At 56.7% G+C, this 18567-nt stretch overlaps 1 protein-coding gene across 1 annotated transcript in view; it reads left to right on the forward strand.

Moving 5' to 3' along the window:
* Nucleotides 1–18567, forward strand: part of Col13a1 (collagen type XIII alpha 1 chain) — a 155682-nt gene that overhangs the window by 102742 nt on the left and 34373 nt on the right. Inside the window, exons 19-32 of the mRNA XM_077105354.1 lie at nt 2949–2993; nt 3892–3924; nt 4649–4675; nt 7256–7309; nt 8299–8385; nt 10421–10474; nt 11331–11375; nt 11695–11763; nt 12780–12803; nt 14045–14107; nt 15111–15155; nt 15425–15577; nt 16136–16234; nt 17209–17253. Coding sequence (XP_076961469.1) covers nt 2949–2993; nt 3892–3924; nt 4649–4675; nt 7256–7309; nt 8299–8385; nt 10421–10474; nt 11331–11375; nt 11695–11763; nt 12780–12803; nt 14045–14107; nt 15111–15155; nt 15425–15577; nt 16136–16234; nt 17209–17253 — 843 coding nt within the window. The remainder of the gene's footprint in view (nt 1–2948; nt 2994–3891; nt 3925–4648; nt 4676–7255; nt 7310–8298; nt 8386–10420; nt 10475–11330; nt 11376–11694; nt 11764–12779; nt 12804–14044; nt 14108–15110; nt 15156–15424; nt 15578–16135; nt 16235–17208; nt 17254–18567) is intronic.

Below are 18567 nucleotides of genomic sequence, written 5' to 3' on the forward strand. Positions count from 1 at the left end.
CCCGCAGCCTGGGGCCCTGAGCCCGACTCTAATGATCCAGGAGGGAGCTGCAGGGTGGGGTCACCCAGGAACCGCGGCTTCCTGTCCAGCAAAGCAGGAGTGGGGCTAGAGGGGGATCTAGGGAGCTTGGGTCATTTGCAGAATTAACAGACTTGACCCAGAGGAGAGGGAAGGCCGAGGGTCAGCCACCCTGCCGGGGAGGCCACCTTCCCAGGAGGCTCCGGGGAGCCGGGAGCACATGGTTTGTCTCTCCGCTCAAACCCACGTGGGCTGAGGACAGCGCCAGTGAGCCCGGACCTCTCACCCCGGTTTTGTTCTGCACAGTCTCTCCAGAGATGAGCGTGAAGCAGGCCCCACCTTTCCATCTGCCCTCCAGTTTTGGGGTGCTTGGCCCCGCAATAGCCGTCGGCAGGAGGAGGGACAGCAGAGCCCCCAGGACCCCTCCCAGAACTGCATTTGCATTCACAGCTAAGACTCCCTCCCCAGCTGGGCCTTTTTCTCTAGCTGCCAACCTAGAGAATGTCCCCACCTCTCCTAAGGGTGGCACAGAGGAGCCAGGACAGGGCTGGGTGGCGGGAGAAGGCGGGAGCAGGCCTCTGGTCTAATCTAACTGTGCAAATGAGGAGACTGGGCAGAGAGGGCAAGTGGCTTGCAAAGAGTCATACGGGTGCCCCAAAGGGCCAGGGGAAGAGAAGGGCTGGAACCTGGGGGGAGCTGAGGGAAAGAGGAAGGGAGGAGAGGCCCCTGAACAGTCAGGGGTTCCTAAGCTGGTCTCCCACCTGAACCCCACCAAGGGATTCTATCTGGGGACGCCAGGATGAGTCAGCCTGGTGGGGTCAGTTGGAGTATTAGCAGGGGACCCTGGTCCTTCAAGGGAAAGGGGGACAGGGGCCCTCCACTGACTCTCCTGAGAAGGGTCTCTTCGGAGCACCATCCCAGTCAACTTCAGATGAGATCCTGTCCCGCCCCCTGCTGGCCACAGTGCAGAGCTACATGCCAGGCAGGCCCAGAGGCTCTCGGGGCTAAGCAGCCCTCACTGTAAGTGAGCTGAGCTGCCTCCGACCCTAGGGGTCCCAGACCCGAGGAACCCAGCAGAGGGTGTTTGGTGCTTTGAGCTTGCTGCGATGATCTGGTGGGGGCAGATGGAGCATCGGTGTGTCTGACATTGGGGCGGCCAAGGGAGATGAGTTCCTGGGCTTCGACAGGCGACAGACGTCTGCACCAACCTGGCAATCACCCCAGCCTCTCTGAGCCACTGTTGCTTACCCAAGAGACGGGAAGAGCAACGTTCCACGAGAGAAAGGACACTTGGAGACCCCGTAGCTGGAGAATGGAAAGTGGGGAGCCCAGAGCCGGACAGGGCGTGTGCAGGAGGCGGCTGGGCCTCGCTCTGCTCTTTCCATAAAGTGGGACTTAGCAGCTGGGGCAGACCTGGCTGCCCACTAGCCTGCTGTGGCCCCCTCCTGAATCCGGCTCTGCCCCCCCCATCTGTGGCTGAGGGCATTGGTCAGGTGAAGGAGGGCTCTGGTATAGGAAGGTAAGAATTCTGGCACTGAAGGGCATGAAGGTGAAGCCAACCCAGGCACATGCGACTCTGAGTGCAGATGGCAAATATGAAATACTGATCTGAGGAGCCAGGGTGTTGGGCCAGGGTTTTGAGTTGAGGAAACAGCAGAAAGCCATAGAGTCGAGACTGGGTGGTGTTTCCAGCAGTGCAGATAAGAGCTGGTGCACGCCAGGGGACCAGGGGACCAAGGGACGAGGCCAGGAAGGCTTAGGTGGCCCTTTTTCTACAGTCATACTGGGCAGTGGGTGTTGAAGTAGGGGAGTCTCATGACCCAGCCTGTGTGTGGGAAGCTTGCCTTGGCTCCCGAGTGGAGGAAGAGCGGGGAGCCGCACTCGCCGTTGCCTGGAGAGGGGCGGACCAGCACGTCCTGTAAGATTGCAGAGTGGGCAGAGTGGACAGCTGGAAAGCTAGGGGGCTGGGGGCAGGTGGGACCAGGTGACCCTCTGCCTTTAGAAGCCTGAGGGGCTTGCAGCCTGCCCCACGGACCTCAGCCCTCAGACCCCATAGGACGGCTCCCAGGACCAGGGTCTGCAGGGCTCTGGGTGGCCCTTGGCATAGACTTCAGGTGGAGGAGGCTGCAGCAGCCTGGGAGCTTCACCTATGGCTGGACAACATCCTGGCCCCAGCTGCAGCATCCTGCTGGGGCACCATGTGGAGTTCAGCTCATGGAGACAGGGTGGCCCTCCCCGACCCCTGACATGGCCCACGCACCTCCTCGTGGCATGTCCCCTCTTTCTGATCTTACCCCTCCCCCATGGATCTGGAATTTTCAGGGGGAGACAAAAAGGTTGAAGATAAAGAGGGGCAGAGCAAACCTGTGACATCCCAGACAGGTGACCATTCAGCAGGAGCCTCTGAATGAGCAGAAACAGGAAAGGACACAGAGAGATAGATGGGCAGCACCCAGGCCCAGACCCACTGGCCCTTGGAAGCATTAGACCCAGGTGACGTGAAGAGAGGCAAGGCCTCCCTGGCCCAGCTGACAGTGCCATGCTGGGAAACCTGCTGGGACAAAAATGGGGAACAACTCCCAGACAGGGGCCGAAGGGAAGGTTGTCACTGGTAAGCAGCCACTGGGCTGCGCCATGCTCCAGGCCCTGCCTGGTCACAAGGTGGCAGTAGATCTTGAGCACAGCACCTCCCACTCGGATTCCACTGGGCAGGCCTCTGTGGGGGCCCTTCCTGCTCGATCTGTAACTTGGTGCTTCTGCAAGTTGACGTCACTTGGCCAAGGGCAGTGGCCCACGTGGCTGCGCCCACAGCAGGGTCCTCAGAGCCCGCGCACCAAGCTTCCAGCCAGGCGGGTCTCGCTGACTTCCCTGCAAGCCACAGGCCCGGCGTCTGGTCCCCTTCTCATTGTTTTTCTTCTTTCTTCCTCCAGGGAGAACGGGGTATGCCAGGGATGCCGGGCAAGCACGGAGCCAAGGTACCTGTCCCTCGCACACCCCAGGCAGCCCCCGAGGCCCCTCCCCGGTGCCCAGCCCTGTCTCCCAAACTCTGGGGAGTCCCCAGGGTCAGGCTCCTTTGTGGGCCTCCTTCCTCTTGCACCCTGCTGGGTGCACACTTCCTCCCTGGGCCCTCTCCCCTGCAGCGCTTGCCTGTCCCCCAGGTAGGGTCAGGTGGGGCTCTATTTTGGCCCACAAGTGATCTCTCACCAGTGCCCCCACCCACGTGGCCAGGTCTCCTCCTGGGACATCTGGTCATAAGGAGACTCTCAGGTGACTCAGCTCTGGCTGTGGTCCTGAGACCAAGTGAGAAGCAGGGACCCTTCGAAAATCACCTCCCCCTGGGATTTACTAAGTAACACTTTGGGTCACCTGTTCACCTACGGTACGTCATCTCGCATTAATATAAAAGTGGGGTTCATTCTCAGTCATCCCTGACCCATGAAGGCAAAGGACCAGAGAGTTCTGGGGGAGCTTGACCCCCACATCCACACTCAGGGTTAACAACCTGATCAAACCAGTCCCTTTGTTTTGTGTCATCCGCAATTCTCCCCTCCCATCTAGTCCCATCCCCTCCGTCTCCTCCTTCTTTCATGTTCCAGTGAAGCCCCTCTTCCCTCTCAGGGACACCCACTGGAGTCCTGTCTATCAGCCCATGGTCCCTGCAGTGCCTCTGTAGCAGCCTGGCCGGCTGGGTGGCCCGAGCCTCGTGATCAGTGTGCCCACTCCGTGCAGGGCACTCTGCAGGGGCGGGGTGCTGGGCGCCAGCAGAAGTGCGCAGTCCTCCTCTACCCCCTCCCCACCCCTGGAAAAGGCTAGCGTGTCCTCCGTGCCGCCCCAACCTAGGAAGCGTTCATACCATTTTTTTCTTTCTGCCAGGGGGCTCCTGGGATCGCCGTGGTCGGGATGAAGGTCAGTAAACGCTGAAATTCCACACAGGGCAGGTTGGGAGAGCTGGCTTGGGAGGTCAGCTGCAGCAGCAGGGGCTCCGTGGGGTGGTGGCTGGACTGAGGAGAGGACAGACAGGATCAGGAAACATTTTCCTCAAAGCAACATTCATGCCAGATGCACAACCTTAAGACAGATGTTGATGTCTTGCAAAAAGGTAGTGAAGCTTTGCCAGCCCTCACAAGCCTTCCAATGCTAAAAGGGAAGCCAGTTCTTTGCCATGTGCTCTAAAATTCAGCAGCTCCATGCTTCTGAAGCTTCAGAGAGGATAGCAGGAGTCCTTCTCCTGAACCCCTACCCTAAGCACCCATTCAGTTGGCAAGAAGAGGCACCTTGGAAGACATTGCACAGGAGTACCTAAAGGGGGCGCTGTGTCCAAACCAAGTGTCCATTCCTTCCTCTCCTTCCTTTGGGTTCCCTGCTCAGGCTCACATGTGCCACCCCCTCACCTCGGGGAAGGGTAGGACCCTCTAGGGACCCACAGCCCAGGAGGTCTCCCATAGCCTGGGGCTGCCTACCTGAGCAGAGGAAAGCCTGGAGTGGCCCCATGTCCCACTGATACCCCCACATACCCACAGTACCTTAGCCTTAGCGCTCTCTCTCTCTCTCTCTCTCTCTCTCTCTCTCTCTCTCTCTCTCTCTCTCTCTCCTTTCTTTACCTATTTCTGCCTTTTTTTTTTCCACACAGGGTGAGCCTGGGACCCCAGGAGCCAAGGTACTGAAGCAGAGGGACTGTTCCGGGCGGCATGGAGCATCGGTCGGTGGTGGGGTGGTGGGAGGAGCTGCTGTGGTTTGCTCTTGGCCCCTGAGGACAGTCCAGAGCTCTTCCAAGCAGAGAAGGGTCCTCTTGTCAGGAGCACCCTGCCAATGCCCTCCTCTTCCCCAGACCCTGGTCTGTGTGTGAGCCACGGTTGTCTCTGCACTTGCAGGACTCTCTCTTTGTGGTCTAGGACAAGAAGAGATGTCACATGAATTTTTTTTTTCCTCCATGGTTTGAGAAATGTGGGGTTAAAGTATCACACTGATTTCTTTATTTCAGGCCTTCTCACTACCTTTAAAATGCTAAATGAGCATTGGAAAGCCCAAAAAGGAAAATATCTTATGCAGCACTTTCAAAACTTCTTTTGGACAAGAGTACCCCTTCATTTAAGAGGAGAAGTTTAGGGAACCAGTCTCCTGGGAGCGCTAGTCTTTGATCACTGCCAACCCCTCCCCTCCCCTCCCCTCACTTATCAATATCTTATTCAAAGGGGACCCAGGAGCAGCAGGGAAACCTGGGGGCCCCAGGTTTACCCAGAAAGAGGGGGCAGAGGGTGTCTTGGAGCTTGAGCGCCTCACCTGGCCTCACTGGCCCCTGTTGTGTCCCTGTGGCTGATGTTGCCTGCAACGTGCTGCGGGTCACGTGTCCCAGGAAGAGGGGACTGGCAGGTGGCCCAGCAAAGCTGCAGAAACCCACACTGAGAACACACAGCCCTCAGCTCCCCAACAGAAGCCCAGCAGGCAGGAGAGCCTGTGTCCCCGTCCCTGCTCCTGGAGGACCTCCTAGGCTGGACCCACATCCTTCCCCTTTAGACATGGCCCATTCTGGTCAAGGCACAACGGAGACCAGCCCAGCAGGACAGGACTCACCCCCCTCCCATCACAGGGCACACCTGGCCCTCCTTGGGCAGCTCCGGGCCATTTTACCACTCAGCCTCTATACAAGGGCACACAGAAAGGGGGTGACATCGAGAGCCTTGACGTGGCATCTTTTGTGGCTCCAGCTAGAAAGTTCTTTGAGTTATCTGACCAAATTGTGGTCCCAGTGCACCCAGCTTGTGTCTATATTTGAGCACCGCTGTCCCTCAGCTCTGTGGAGACAGGAATTTCTCATGTCACCAGAGCACCGCTGGGATGCTTACCAGACCTCAGACACTGCTGTGGGCTAAATTGTGTCCCCAAGATTCTAGGTCCAAACCCTGACACCAGGATGACTGTATTAGGAAACAAGGAGATAATGAAGGCCAAACGAAGTCATAAGGGTGGTCTCCTAATCCAAGGGGTGGCCCTGTAAGGGGAAGAGAGATCTCTCTCTCTCTCTGCCCTGTGAGGACACAGTGAGAAGGCAGCCATTAGCCAGTGAGCAGGCCTCACCCGACTCAGCCAGGCGGCACCCTGGTCTCAGGCCTTCCAGCTTCCAGGGCGTGTGAAACAGACACCGCCCAGGCTACGGGATTGTTCCAGCAGTCCGCGATGAGTGATGTATTCCCACTGAAGGCAGAGAAGATTGTGTGTATAGGAAGCGGAGCAGCAGGTGACCCGGGCTGGACCCGTTCAGCAAGGGTCGTCCAACAGCCGGGTGACCTCCTGGGCCTGGCTTGCTTCTGTGAAATGAAACTGGGGTTCAAGTATCTCTAAGGGCCTTTCTGATTCATGTCGTAGGGAGAAGGTGGTGAGGGACCTGCTGTATCAAAGTACCCCAGACTTGGGTACCGAACAACAGAAGTATGTTCTAGAGGTTCAAAGTCCAAAGCCAAGGTGTTGGCAGGGGTGCTTCCTTCTGGGTGCTAGGAGGGAGAATCTGCCTGTGCCTCTCTCCTAGCTGCTGGTAGTTTGGGCCAGCTTTGGTGACCCCTGGTTTGCAGAAGTGTCACCCCACCTCGGTCTCCACCTCACAAGGCTTTCTCCCTAGGTGTGTGTCTGCAGGCCCCTAGCACACTGGATTAGGGGCCCACCCTAGCCCAGTGCGACCTCATCTAAACCAATTACATCTGCAATGACCCTGGTTCCAAATAAGGTCACACTGTGAGGCACTGGGGACTAGAACTTCAACCAGGGAGCTTGGAGGGAGATAATTTGAGCCACAACAGGACACAAACTTCTCAAAATATTCCTTCGAAAAGAAGGTTTCAGTTAGATGGGTTTTGTCTTCCTAGAGGTAGGAGGAGGTGGGCAGAAAGGTCAGGAGGGAAACTCTAAGGGACAGATGATGGGGACATGAAAAAGGGCACAGCAGATTCAGGAAAGAAGGGGTCCCCCAAGCAGTGGGTCTCCAGACTTCCTGCTCTCCCCAGAAGGGTCTAAAGGCTGCTGGCCCTTGTTATGGTATGTGGCCAGTGTCACTCCTCCGTCACATGACCAAGGTCACGTGGGAACAGGGAGAGCAGGGATGCAGTTTGTCACCAGTGTGCAGTGACCCAGTGAAGGAGCCAATCCAAATGGGACCTGGAAGTGGAGAGATCAGCCCAAGGAGAGCCAGGTAGGAGCGAGGAGAGCAAGGCCCAAGACACTTCCCACCCCTACTGTCTCCCCGCAGGGCGAGAAGGGGGCTGCCGGCTCCTCTGGGCTCCCCGGTCTTCTGGGACAGAAGGTAGGTGTGGGCCAGCTCTGAACGGGGGGCTCCCTGCAAGGCCCCTGGTCCTTCCTGGTCCCACACATTTCCTGGGGCTTCACATTAGAGGTGTCCCTCTACCAAACTGGGGAGAAGGGGCCACAGATAGGCTCTGGTGTACCAAAAATCTGCCCCAATACAAAATCTAGGTAGCTATGACCTGAGGAGGTTGCTTTTTTTCTTCTTCCTCTTTTGGTACCAGGCCACCTGACCAAATTGTGGCCCCAGGGCACCCAGCTTGTGTTTCTGTATGAGCACAACTTGACCCTTGAGCCACATCCCCAGCCCTTTTTATTTAGAGACAGGGTCTCACTGAGATGCTTAGGGCCTTGCTAAGTTGCTGAGGCTGGCTTTGAACTCGCCATCCTCCTGCCTCAACCTCCCAAGCCACTGGGATTATGGTGTGTGCCACCGCGGCCAGGAGAGATGTCTTTGACATGCTCTGAAAACCCGCCCACAGTCCACAGCTCTGAAGGATATTTCATTTTAAGGAGACTCAAGGCCACATGTGTCTGGGGAGAAGTGCACGAGATGGGCACCTTGGGAAGTGACGGTACACCTCAGCCTGCTAGAGGCTCTGAGCACCCGCAGCAGGGGAGCTGGCAAAGCTTCCCGTCAGGCTCCTTTCCTCAACGTTGCTAGCCACCGACCCTTTTTCACATTACAAGGAGCCCACTGAGGAGTGTTCCACAGAACACACTTTGAGAAACACCACATAGTCCCAGGAGCTGATGGGTCTGTGGTTTCAGTTGTGATCCTGTCCCGCCTCAGGGACCAGGGCCACACTCTCAATGCACAGCAGACCAGGGATCTGGAGCCCAGAGCTAGAGCCCATGGGTCCCTAGTGGCCTCCTGCACTCAGCAGAGCCCGAGGGGTGGCCTCCTGCCTCGTCCTCTGGCTGTAAGGGAGGAAGCAGCAGGGGAGGGAGCTAGTGCAGTGGTGAAGTAACCCTACCTTCCACCCCCAGGGAGAGAAGGGTGACGCTGGCAACTCCATTGGAGGAGGCAGGGGCGAGCCCGGCCCCCCAGGGCTCCCTGGGCCCCCAGGGCCAAAGGTGAGTTCAATGTCAAGGGAGATGTTCATCTGCCCTCTTTACCTTCCGTGTGTCCTCGGGAACCTAACATCCTGGACGCCTCCCCTTCTTTAGCCTTCTCCTGGTTTTGCCCAGTAGATTCTAGAAAAGTGTGGACCCAGGTCCTGCTTCTAAACAGGTGACCAACCCTCCAGGAGCAGTGTCCCCCTGGGCAGATGGATGGTCCCCCACGGGTTAACTGAGTCAGGGACTGAGAGCTTCAGGCCTTCGCACAGCCAGGAGCCCTCACCTGGTGCAGACACGCCCTGGGGGGAGGAGGAGGGCAGCTGTATACAGACCACCCTTCCTCACCTTTCACTGGCTGAAACTGCAGTGGTAAGGTCCGGGTTTCCCAGAGCCGATGTGTCCTGTGTTATCTGATTATTTCTGCAGCACAGGAAATGAAGGGGAGTCTCTCTAGCTCTTCATATTGTTGTAGGGACAAACAAGGCAATACACCTAAGACAGCAGGAAACAGTTTTATTTGGCTGCAGTCAGGTTCAGAGGGCACAGCTTTTGCTGTAATCAATCAATCCCCTGAGCCCCGAGTTCAGGGAGTTTCAGAGTTTTATACCCAGCATGGAAGGGGAGGGGCTCAGAAGTTCCCAGTCTGCAGAAGTTCACATAAAAGCAGCTTTTTCTTTCACTGTTCTGGGCAAGTTAACCCTTCCAGGACAACACCTGAGAAGGGGAGAGCTTCTTCTCCCCTTTCTTTCCTCCCCCTGCCAGCTGTTACCATGGAGCCCAATTGGTAACTTCTCTTAAAAATGTAGACATCTCTGTGAAGTCCAAGGCCAGAGGCCTTGTTTGCACATTTCTAGAAACTACCATACTGGATACATGTTTGTAAAAAACTAATAAGGGGGTGTCCAGCACCTGGAGTATTGGTATCTTCTCGGCCAGTGGCCAAGTAAAACAGGGCGACAGGAAAATAGGAAGTTTATCTACATTGAACTCTTTTGTAGAGACTCTTTTGCTGACAGTCCTAAAATCAGCCATGGTGAAGATTTTTGGAGAAGTCCAGTTGAGACTTTTCTGTGGAGAAAGGGGGTGCCACTTCAAGATCTCTAATGATCTGACGCAATGTGCTTGTTCAGTGCATCGACATCCCCCAGGGGCCTGCCACGGCTGGCCCTGCACAGCAGCGGGGCTGCAGGGAACCTGGCCTTGGCTCACTCTCAATCTAGCAGGAGAAGCAAACCTGTGATTCAAAGGTAGAATGCAGGGGACCCCAGTGTCCCCAAAGGCAGGCAAGATGAGTGGTGGGCGGGGTCTCCCGCCAAACCCCACATACTCCCTGACTGGCTGGAGCAGCAGCTTTGCCGAAGGCAGCCCTGCCCACCCCCTACTCACCCACTGTCCCCAGGGCTGTCCCATGAGTCACAGGCAAGAGGCTGCCACAGATTGGATCTCCCCTGGAGCTTGGGCAAACTTGGCCACCACTGTGTGCATCTTGAAGCAAGAGGGAGAGAGAGCCACGAGGCTGTGTCCCCAAACTCGGGCCTGCTTTCCAGGTCCAGGAGAAATGTCCAATAAGTGAAGCACTTGGAGCGGGCCTCCTCCCATCCCACCCTGCACCTCCATCCTGGGCTCCTGCAGCCTCCTGCCCACATGCCGAGGGGCCCCATGCACCCCTCTGTCACCCAGGCAGGACTCCCCAAGATGTGACATCCCAAGTGCTCCAGACTCCCTGCAGGTGGGCTGATGGTGACCCTCAGTCCGGTTGGGGGCTGTGACAGTGCTGGGTCTGTGCGTACCAACCAAGGGCTGAGGAGGGCCTGGCCGGCAGGTGGCCACAGTGAAAGGCAGAGAGTTCCGAGGAGGAGGGGAGGGAGCAGAGGGCTTCCAGAGGGAGGTGAGGCCCAGGCTGGGCCCAGGAGGGGGTTGGGATGGTGTCAGTCAGTGAAGCCCAAAGACTGCGATGCCCCAAACAGGAGCAGCAAGGTCAGCTTTTGTCCCCTCGAGCAGCTGACCCAGCCCCTCTCCCTATCCTCACGCCGTGTCTCTTCCTCCCCAGGGAGAAGCAGGTACGGATGGCCAGGCCGGCCCCCCAGGACGGCAAGGAGACAAGGTACAGAGGCTCCACCTCCGACAGCGTGGGGGTGCCAGCCCCACTCAGGGAACAGCCCTGTTGTCCCTGACATGGAGCCTGGGGCACAAGGCTGACTGGCCGTGACCTCCCACCTCCATCTTTCTGGTCAACTTGGGCCTCAGAGAACTACCACTGGAGGGAGGGGGAGAGAGGGCAGCTCCCCTGGGGTGACAGCGGCTCCAGCTCCACCAGCCAAGGTGCCTTCCTGCCTTCTCGTCACTCTCTATCTTGATTTTTTTTCCATTTTCCATATTAGCCTTCTCCCAGAAAAGCTAGAGCCGTGTTTTGTTTTTCTCAGTTAGCACCAGGTTTCACCCATGCCATGTCCACCCCTCACTCTGGAAGGCGGGTGTCGCTGCACGTGCACCTGTGTCCTCCTCACACCTTCTCCGGCCCCCGGTGTCATCCTATAGACGAGGAGAGTGGGCTCTCAAAGAACCAGGCCATGGGCCACAGGTGACAGAGCCCTGGCTACCTGTGCAGAATGGAAATGGGAGAAAAGAAGAGCCAGGTCCCCGCTCCCAAGGAGGTAGCTCCCAAGGTCAAGGAGACAGGAGAGAGAGAGGTGTCCAGAGGAACAAAGGGAGTCACTAACAGCTAACATAGGACAGAAAGAAGCAGGAGCCCAGGGGAAGGGGGAGGAAGAGAGGACGTGGCAGGTGTCCAGGGGATGTTCCCTGAAGGGGCGGAGCCTGCGTTTTGATGGGCGGGGAGGTCTGAGTCTTGTGGGCCTCTGAGCCCCTCTGCGGCCCCTCACACAGGGCCTAAGTGGGGACACTGGGTTCTTCTGCACCCAACTTTCCCAGCCCGTTTCACTCATTTTGTCATACAACAGGGGCAGCCCGGAGCCGCTGGAGAACAGGGACCAGCTGGCCCCAAGGTACATCACCTCTCACCTGGGGTCAGTGGGGAGCCACTTGACCTGAGCTCTTGAAGGGGAGGAAGGGAAGAGGGTGCCGGCCCCAGGGGGAGGTCAGATGGCCACTGTGATGGGGCTCCCACTCCTCCAGACCTGTCTGGCCCCCAGTACTCCAGCGGAGGCTGCTTCCGTTGCCATGGTACCGAGCCTCCCCTGCAACCCTGACAGTCCGCCCCAGTGGCTCTGGTTGCCCCGTGTGCAGACGATGTGGCCAGTGTGGACAGTGGGCCCTCAGTCCCTCCCGGTCCAGGCCCTAGTTGAGATCTCATCTGCCTTGTAGGGCTCCAAGGGCGAACCAGGGAAGGGAGAGATGGTGGACTACAACGGAAACCTCAACGAGGCTCTCCAGGTGGGTGGACCACAGCCCAGAGCCGAGCCCTGGAAGTCCTCGTGGACCTCGGCCCTGACCTCCACACAGCTGCCTTGAGGCCCTGCAGCCAGGACGTGGACAGGGCTTCCAGGAAAGAGTCACTCCTGCGTCCTCTCCCCTGGCCTCCCGCTGTGCAGCCTCCGAGCACATGGCCCCATTGTTTGTGGCATCAGGTGGCCTGGCTCTCTGTCTGAGCCCAGCTGGCCAGTTACCTGGCTCTGGACAGCTGAGAACCCATTGGAAACATCCCAGCACCCACAGGGTGCTGCCCCTCCAGGGCTCTGGGCACCTAATTCCCCTTTCACGGGGTACATTCTATCTTCCTGGAACACGTCTCCTTGGTGTGTCAATTTTACCCTATTTCAAGTTCATAAGCTCCCCACCTTTTAAAGCAGGTGTCTCTGCCTTGGCGCTGTGGACACTGGGGCTGGACAATCATTGTGGTGGGGTGGGGAGGCTGCCCGGTGCGTTGTGGGATACTGAGCAGCATCTCTACCCACTCACTGCTGTGAGCACCCCACCCTCAGTGGTCACCCCCAAATATGTCTCCAGACGTGACCAAAGGTCCCCTGGGGGACATAACCCACCCCAGGTTGAGAACCGCTCCTTCAAAGGAATGCGTGTGTGTGCGCGTGAATCCAGTCCCAAGTTGTAAAGGATTTTAAACCAAGGATCGTCCCGCCCGTCTCTGCTGTGCTGTGTCGATTTAAGGGAGAGATGGTGCACGCCTGAGTTCTGGGAGAGGAGGAAAGGCCAAGGGAGGGCCCCAGCAGGTGGCTGCAGAACCAGGGCGAGAGGGTGAAGGGGTGACAGACTGCCCGGGCCTGTATAATGCCTGCTGCGCTCTGTCCAGATTACAGACGTTGAGGAGAGGAGGGGAGGGCCCTGTGAGGGTCTGCCTCCACCCTGCCCTCAAGGGGCCATGATTGGGCAGAAGGGATCTTGCAGATGGCCGTGGACTTGCTCTTCAACTAACTGCCTGTTGTTTTCCTTAGGAGATCCGAACACTGGCCTTGATGGTAAGTCTCCGCTCGCTCGCTTTCCTGACCCTGGCTGGGGATGGAAGTAGAGTCCAGAAGCAAGCACTTGAATTCTTGCCTCCAGAAAGTGCACACTTGGTCCCTGGGTGCCACTGGTCAGAGGGTGTGCTGCGCCTGGGGCAGGGGCAGGACTGGAGGTGGGCCCCTGGAGCTGCCCATGCCTGGGTCAGGGCTGCCCTTGGTGATGGCTCTTCACCAGTGCAGCTGTGCACTCGGTGACGGTGTCACTGGGCTGTTACTGCTGTGAGGTGGAAAGAGCAGGATCCAGGAGGATGCTTTTCTTTTTCTCCTTTTATCTGAAAAACCCGTAGCAAGTCTCCACATGTCCCTATTTTCTAGAAATCGAGCTCATTATCTGCTCCAGAAAACCAGTGAATTCCACACTGGGTTTTGCACATGTGTCTACGCGGTAAATATTCGCAGTTAAAACAGACACCACTAAGTTCAACTCCCCAGGCGGAGAGGGAAGGCAGGACTCTAAAGTCCTCAGACTAAGGGAATTTCAGCTCACCCCATATTTCCCATTCACTTAGAGATGACACAAACTCAGAATCAAACACCACCTCTAGGATGATCCAGGGTCAGACATCGGTATAAACTATGCGATTCTGGAGTCAAGGAACTTCATTTGGAGACCTTAAAATATATTAGGTGAAATAACTTAGAAATAAAACTTTCCTGCAAACCATTTTTTTTCTTTTAAAGTCAATCTTGGGTATAGCCTCCAATAAAATAGATCCATTTTAAGTATAGAGTTTGATGAGTTTTCACAAATGTAAACATTTGCATGCATGGCCCCAGTCACTATAGAAAGCCCTCGTGAGAGCTGAACAGTGTGCACTGGATGGTAAACCATGCATCACCTGTTCATGGACAGGTGTTTGGGTTGTTTCTTGATGACCTAAGTCATGGTTGGGAAAGTCAGATTTATCCTTTTGGAGCCCCAGTGGGAAAGGCCTCAAGGGAAAAGCTGTTGGCCTTGGCTGTGCGCCCCCCCCACCAACTTCAGTCCAGACACACCTGTGCTTCTCGTTTGCACTGGGGACTCCCTATGTTCCCCCCCTCCGAAAAAAAAAAAAAAAAAAAAAAGTTGTTTCTACTAACAAAGACGGGTTTGAGAATGACTGATCCCTGAAGGCCAGCCTCTACCTCAGCCCTCTGGTGGCAGGCCACCCTCCTGGTTGGAAACCTCTTCCACACACCTTTCCTTTCTCTCCTAGGGGCCTCCTGGTCTACCTGGGCAAATAGGACCCCCCGGAGCTCCAGGGACCCCAGGCCAGAAGGTAAAACTACCTTGACAAGGGGACAAAGACCCTGCAAGGACACTGCCTCCCTGAGCAAGGGACCTCAGGGCCACCCCTCGTCCTGTGGCCCCCACCTTCCCAGGATTCTCTGGCCTGTACTTCCTCCCATGCTCCAGGGCACCGTGGCCCTGCCACTGTCACGGCTGTGTGGCTCCTCTCAGCCCTGGGCTCCGTCATTCCTCCCTTGCTGTCTGTCGTGGGGGTCCTCGCAGGCAGACGCCCTTCTGCGGTGACACACCCTGCCCCTGCTCCAGCAGACCCACAGCTGGGACCCCGAGCCACCCCTCAGGGAAGGTGCCATTTGAGCCCCTCCCCACTCACCCCTCCATCCCTCGCTGCCTTTGCTTTCCTTTATCCCCCCATCCTTCGCCCACCCACCCCATGCTTTGTCTTAGAAGGACTGTCCCTCTGTCCTCTGCCCAGCGATCCCTTCCCCTCTTCCCTGACTTTCAAAGACTTCTCATCTTCCCAGACCGACTCTCAAAAGCCACCCCCTCCTTGAAGCCTCCCCGGCCTGAATCCACGCCCTTCCTCCCTGAGACGCCTGCATCACCTTCTCACACCTTCCTCAGTCCTCCTCCTCCCTGACCTAAAGAAGTGGGTGGCTGAAGATGCAGGGAGCCCCTGGGCAGCCGGGCCAGGAGGGCTGGTTCAGAGGGGACAGGGATGCCCAGGGCTGTCAATGACAGCAGTGCAAGATTGTAGCTAAAACTCGGACCATGGAACCAGGATGCCCTGACCAGGATTCCCGGGTCCCTTCACCGCTGACTGTGAGCCTTGGGCGCATACTGTGTGCTTTGGGGTCCTGATCTGTAAAAGACACAACGAAAGCACATGTCTCCCAAGACTCCCAAGTGAGAATCAAAATGCTTGCACTCTGGGGAATCGTGCAGAGAAAGATGCCTGTACCCAGGAAATGGTGCCTCAGTGACGTGGCTATTGTCTCTGCTCTGAGAGTCACCTTCAGTTGTTCTGGCCACAGGGGGAGATTGGACTGCCAGGCCCTCCAGGACACGATGGAGAAAAGGTAAGAAGAGCCAGTGCCAGATCAGCCTCTGAAACGGCCTTGACCAGGGTGAGGCTGTGCACCCTCAGGGGATGCAGGAGGGGCAGGGGGGGAGGAGGGCTTGGGCTGCAGTCCCAGAAGGAGCGCTAAGAGCCAGTCTAGGGGGCTCCCTTTGCCAGCTCCAGGCAAGAACAAAACTCCAGTCCATGGGACCCCCGTTCTGCTCCATCCTCCCCCCTCCTCTTTTCTCCACTCATATGCCTGAGAAGCACTACTGATGTTTTCTAAAGGGACCTCGAGGCAAACCAGGAGACATGGGCCCCCCTGGCCCCCAAGGACCCCCAGGAAAGGATGGGTCTCCAGGAACAAAGGGAGAAAACGGATCCCCAGGGAGCCCAGGAGAGAAGGGGGAGAAAGGGGAGACGGGCCCTGCAGGCTCTCCGGTGAGTGGCAGGCCAGCTGGCCCTCCCTGTGCGTGACCCCTGCATGCCCGCCCTTGGCTCTGCCCAGTGCCAGCCGCTGCCTGAGCTGGAAACCTGGAGGCAGGAATCAGGGGCAGGGGAGCCTCTGAGACGCCCTCATGCCACTCACTTTATGAAGACCAGCTTCCTGACTCAGGCCAACCTAACTCCTGTTCGTTCTGTCATTGTCCGTGTCCTTGGGAAAGTCACTAAACCTTGCAGAGCCTCACTTTCCTTCCCTGGACACCGCATGGGTCTCTGGAAAAGAGAGAGTCCTGGGCATTAAACTGCCTCTTTGGAAGGCAGGCAGAGCCCCATCCCCACGAGAGGTCGCATGCAGGAGTCCTTGTCCCCTCCAGCAAGGCTGCTGACTTGATTTGGGGGCCTTGATGGGGCCCCAGGATTTTCCACCTGTGAAGTGGGTGCCCTCCTAGGCACTCACCTTGGAGGAACGGAGCCATGATGTGTGCCCTAGGTGGCCACCGGTGCTCGGCATCACAACCCTGAGCCTCACTAACAGAGCCCTTTGTCGATCTATAGGGTCTAGACGGCCCCACTGGGGAGAAAGGAGAACCCGGTGGCCAAGGGAGGCCCGGAGCGACAGGATTGCCTGGCCCCATCGGGCTCCCGGGATTCACAGTAAGGCGGGAGGGCGGGCTCCTGAGGGTGTTGGCAGACTGCTGCAGTTGAAGCCACATGAGCCGCCAGCCTAGGGTGCCTGGCACTGTGACAAAGCTACATTAGCCCCGAGCCCGCCCACCCAGCCTAGGGGGTCCTCTTGAGGAGCAGCTACTGGATTTGAGTGCACACAGGGTTCTAGTCTCCTCAGCACACAGCACGGCGACCTCTGTCTTTAGGGCCAACCTAGACCTAAAGTGTAGCACCTTGGACCTGGGCTTTCCTTCTTGGGGTGGAAAGAGCCTTAGAGGCTGATGTCCCCCAACACATCCTCTCCAGGGTGGGGCGGTGTTCATCTCCTATGGCTGCAAAACAAATCACCACAAGTTTAGCAACTTAGAGCTACCCACATTCACTGTCACAGCTTCTGGAGGACAGTCCCCTGCCACCCGGCCCTCCCTGTGGTAGGCAGTTCACAGTATAGCAGCTTACTTCTCCAAGGTCAAGATCAACAAGAGGGTCCCTAGTACCACAGGGCAGAGCCGTGTGTGTGTGTGTGTGTGTGTGTGTGTGTGTGTGTCAGAGAGAGAGAGAGAGAGAGTGTGTGTGACATGTTTGCAACACAATCTCAAGATGTCATATGTTTTCGTGTATAACAGGGACATGGTAATCGTAACATGCTCTCAGGAGTGACAGCCACCACCTTGATCTGTGCCCAATTCCATGGCTGACAAATGAGTCACAGGTCCATCCCAGGGTCTGTCCACTGCAGGACCACACAGAACAGCAGTCCCTTCCCCACTCTAGAGCCTCAGGGCCTTGCAGACACTGGTCACAGCACCCACCTGCCAGCAGTCTCCCTCCCACAGCCTCCAGGGTGTTCTGTGCTGACACCTGGACCAGCCTAACCAGGTCGAGTTTGTCACAGATGCGGGGTCATGCCTCTGCAATTACACCGGTGCTGGCACTCACGTCCTGGTGTCTTGTGCCCACAGGGAGAGAAAGGAGAAGCTGGAGAGAAGGGTGACCCAGGAGCAGAGGTAGGTCACACCTGCTCTGCCTTTAGTGACATGGGCAATGATTTGATGGAGGTCTCATCAGAAAGGACAGACTCTCCAGGGTGCCCAGCATCTCTGTGCTCCAGGGTAAAACTCGCAGCTGATTGACAGGAGAAGGGCGGAAGCAAAGCACAGGCTGGGCCTCCTGAGCAGCACCCTGCTAGGCGCTGAGCCTCCGAGCTTGGCTCTCCTCCAGCAGCATCTCTCCAGGGTTCCGAGCACCTGCCAGGTTTGGGTTTCTGTCCTGCCATAGAATCTACAGACAGGAAAATAAACAGACCTGCTCCTCAGGCAGCCCACAGGCCCCAGTCCTGGGCACGAGAGTGACGGCCACTCATCGCCAGGCGAGCATCTCAGGTTGGGTCTTGAGGACTTTGTAGGAGTTCACCTCGAAGCTTTAGAAGAAGACTTTCCAGAGAGAGGCAAGGTTCTGTGAGTTAGTGAAGGGAAGAACCCCAAGGGAGGGGGAGTCAGGGCAGAGGCAGGTGTCAGGAGATGGGAGAAAAGTGGGCTCCTGTGTAGACGCAAGGGAAAGCCACAGAGGTCTAGGTTTGCAAGGGAGAGTCCACACGTGGTGGGAAGACCTGGACAATCCAGAAACCCCCTCAGAGCAAAGGGACAGGCCACCAAGCCTCCTCCTCGCTCCCCTGTGAGGTTCCCTCGCCCTGTCACTTTTTCTTTTTCTTTTTTTTTTTTTTCTTTTGGCACCAGGGATTGAACCCAAGGGCCCTTAACCACTGAGCCACCTCTCCAGCCCTATTTTGTAATTTATTTAGAGACAGGGTCTCCCTGAGTTGCTTAGGGCCTCCCTAAGTTGCTGAGGCTGGCTTTGAACTTATGATCCTCCTGCCTCAGCCTCTTGAGCTGCTGGGATTACAGGCTTGTGCCACCACACCCAGCTCCCATCACCCTTTAGTATCACAGCTTCACCTGGATTTAGTGAAACAGACCTGACTGTATGATCCGAAGTATTTTACTTAGAAATGGATAACCTCCTAAAGAAACGATCCTAAATCCAGAAAGGGCCTTATACACAAAAACATCCTTCCCAGAAGAATTTAAAGTAAAAATTGAAAACAGTCCATGTTTCTAACAAGAAGAAAAGAATTGAATAACTTATGCTAACAATACGAATAGTAATTATGGCTCATGTTTGAGAGCTTTCCTGGTGACAGTGCTGCTGCCAGCCCTGGCTATATGATATTCGTTTCCATTCCACTCAGGAGAAATGGATTCCATATTAAGAAGAAAGAAGCAGAAAACCCAATTATATTTATGTATTTATATGTCATCACA

The sequence above is a fragment of the Callospermophilus lateralis genome, chromosome 15, assembly GCF_048772815.1.
Source record: "Callospermophilus lateralis isolate mCalLat2 chromosome 15, mCalLat2.hap1, whole genome shotgun sequence".
In the NCBI taxonomy this organism is placed as follows: Eukaryota; Metazoa; Chordata; class Mammalia; order Rodentia; family Sciuridae; genus Callospermophilus; species Callospermophilus lateralis.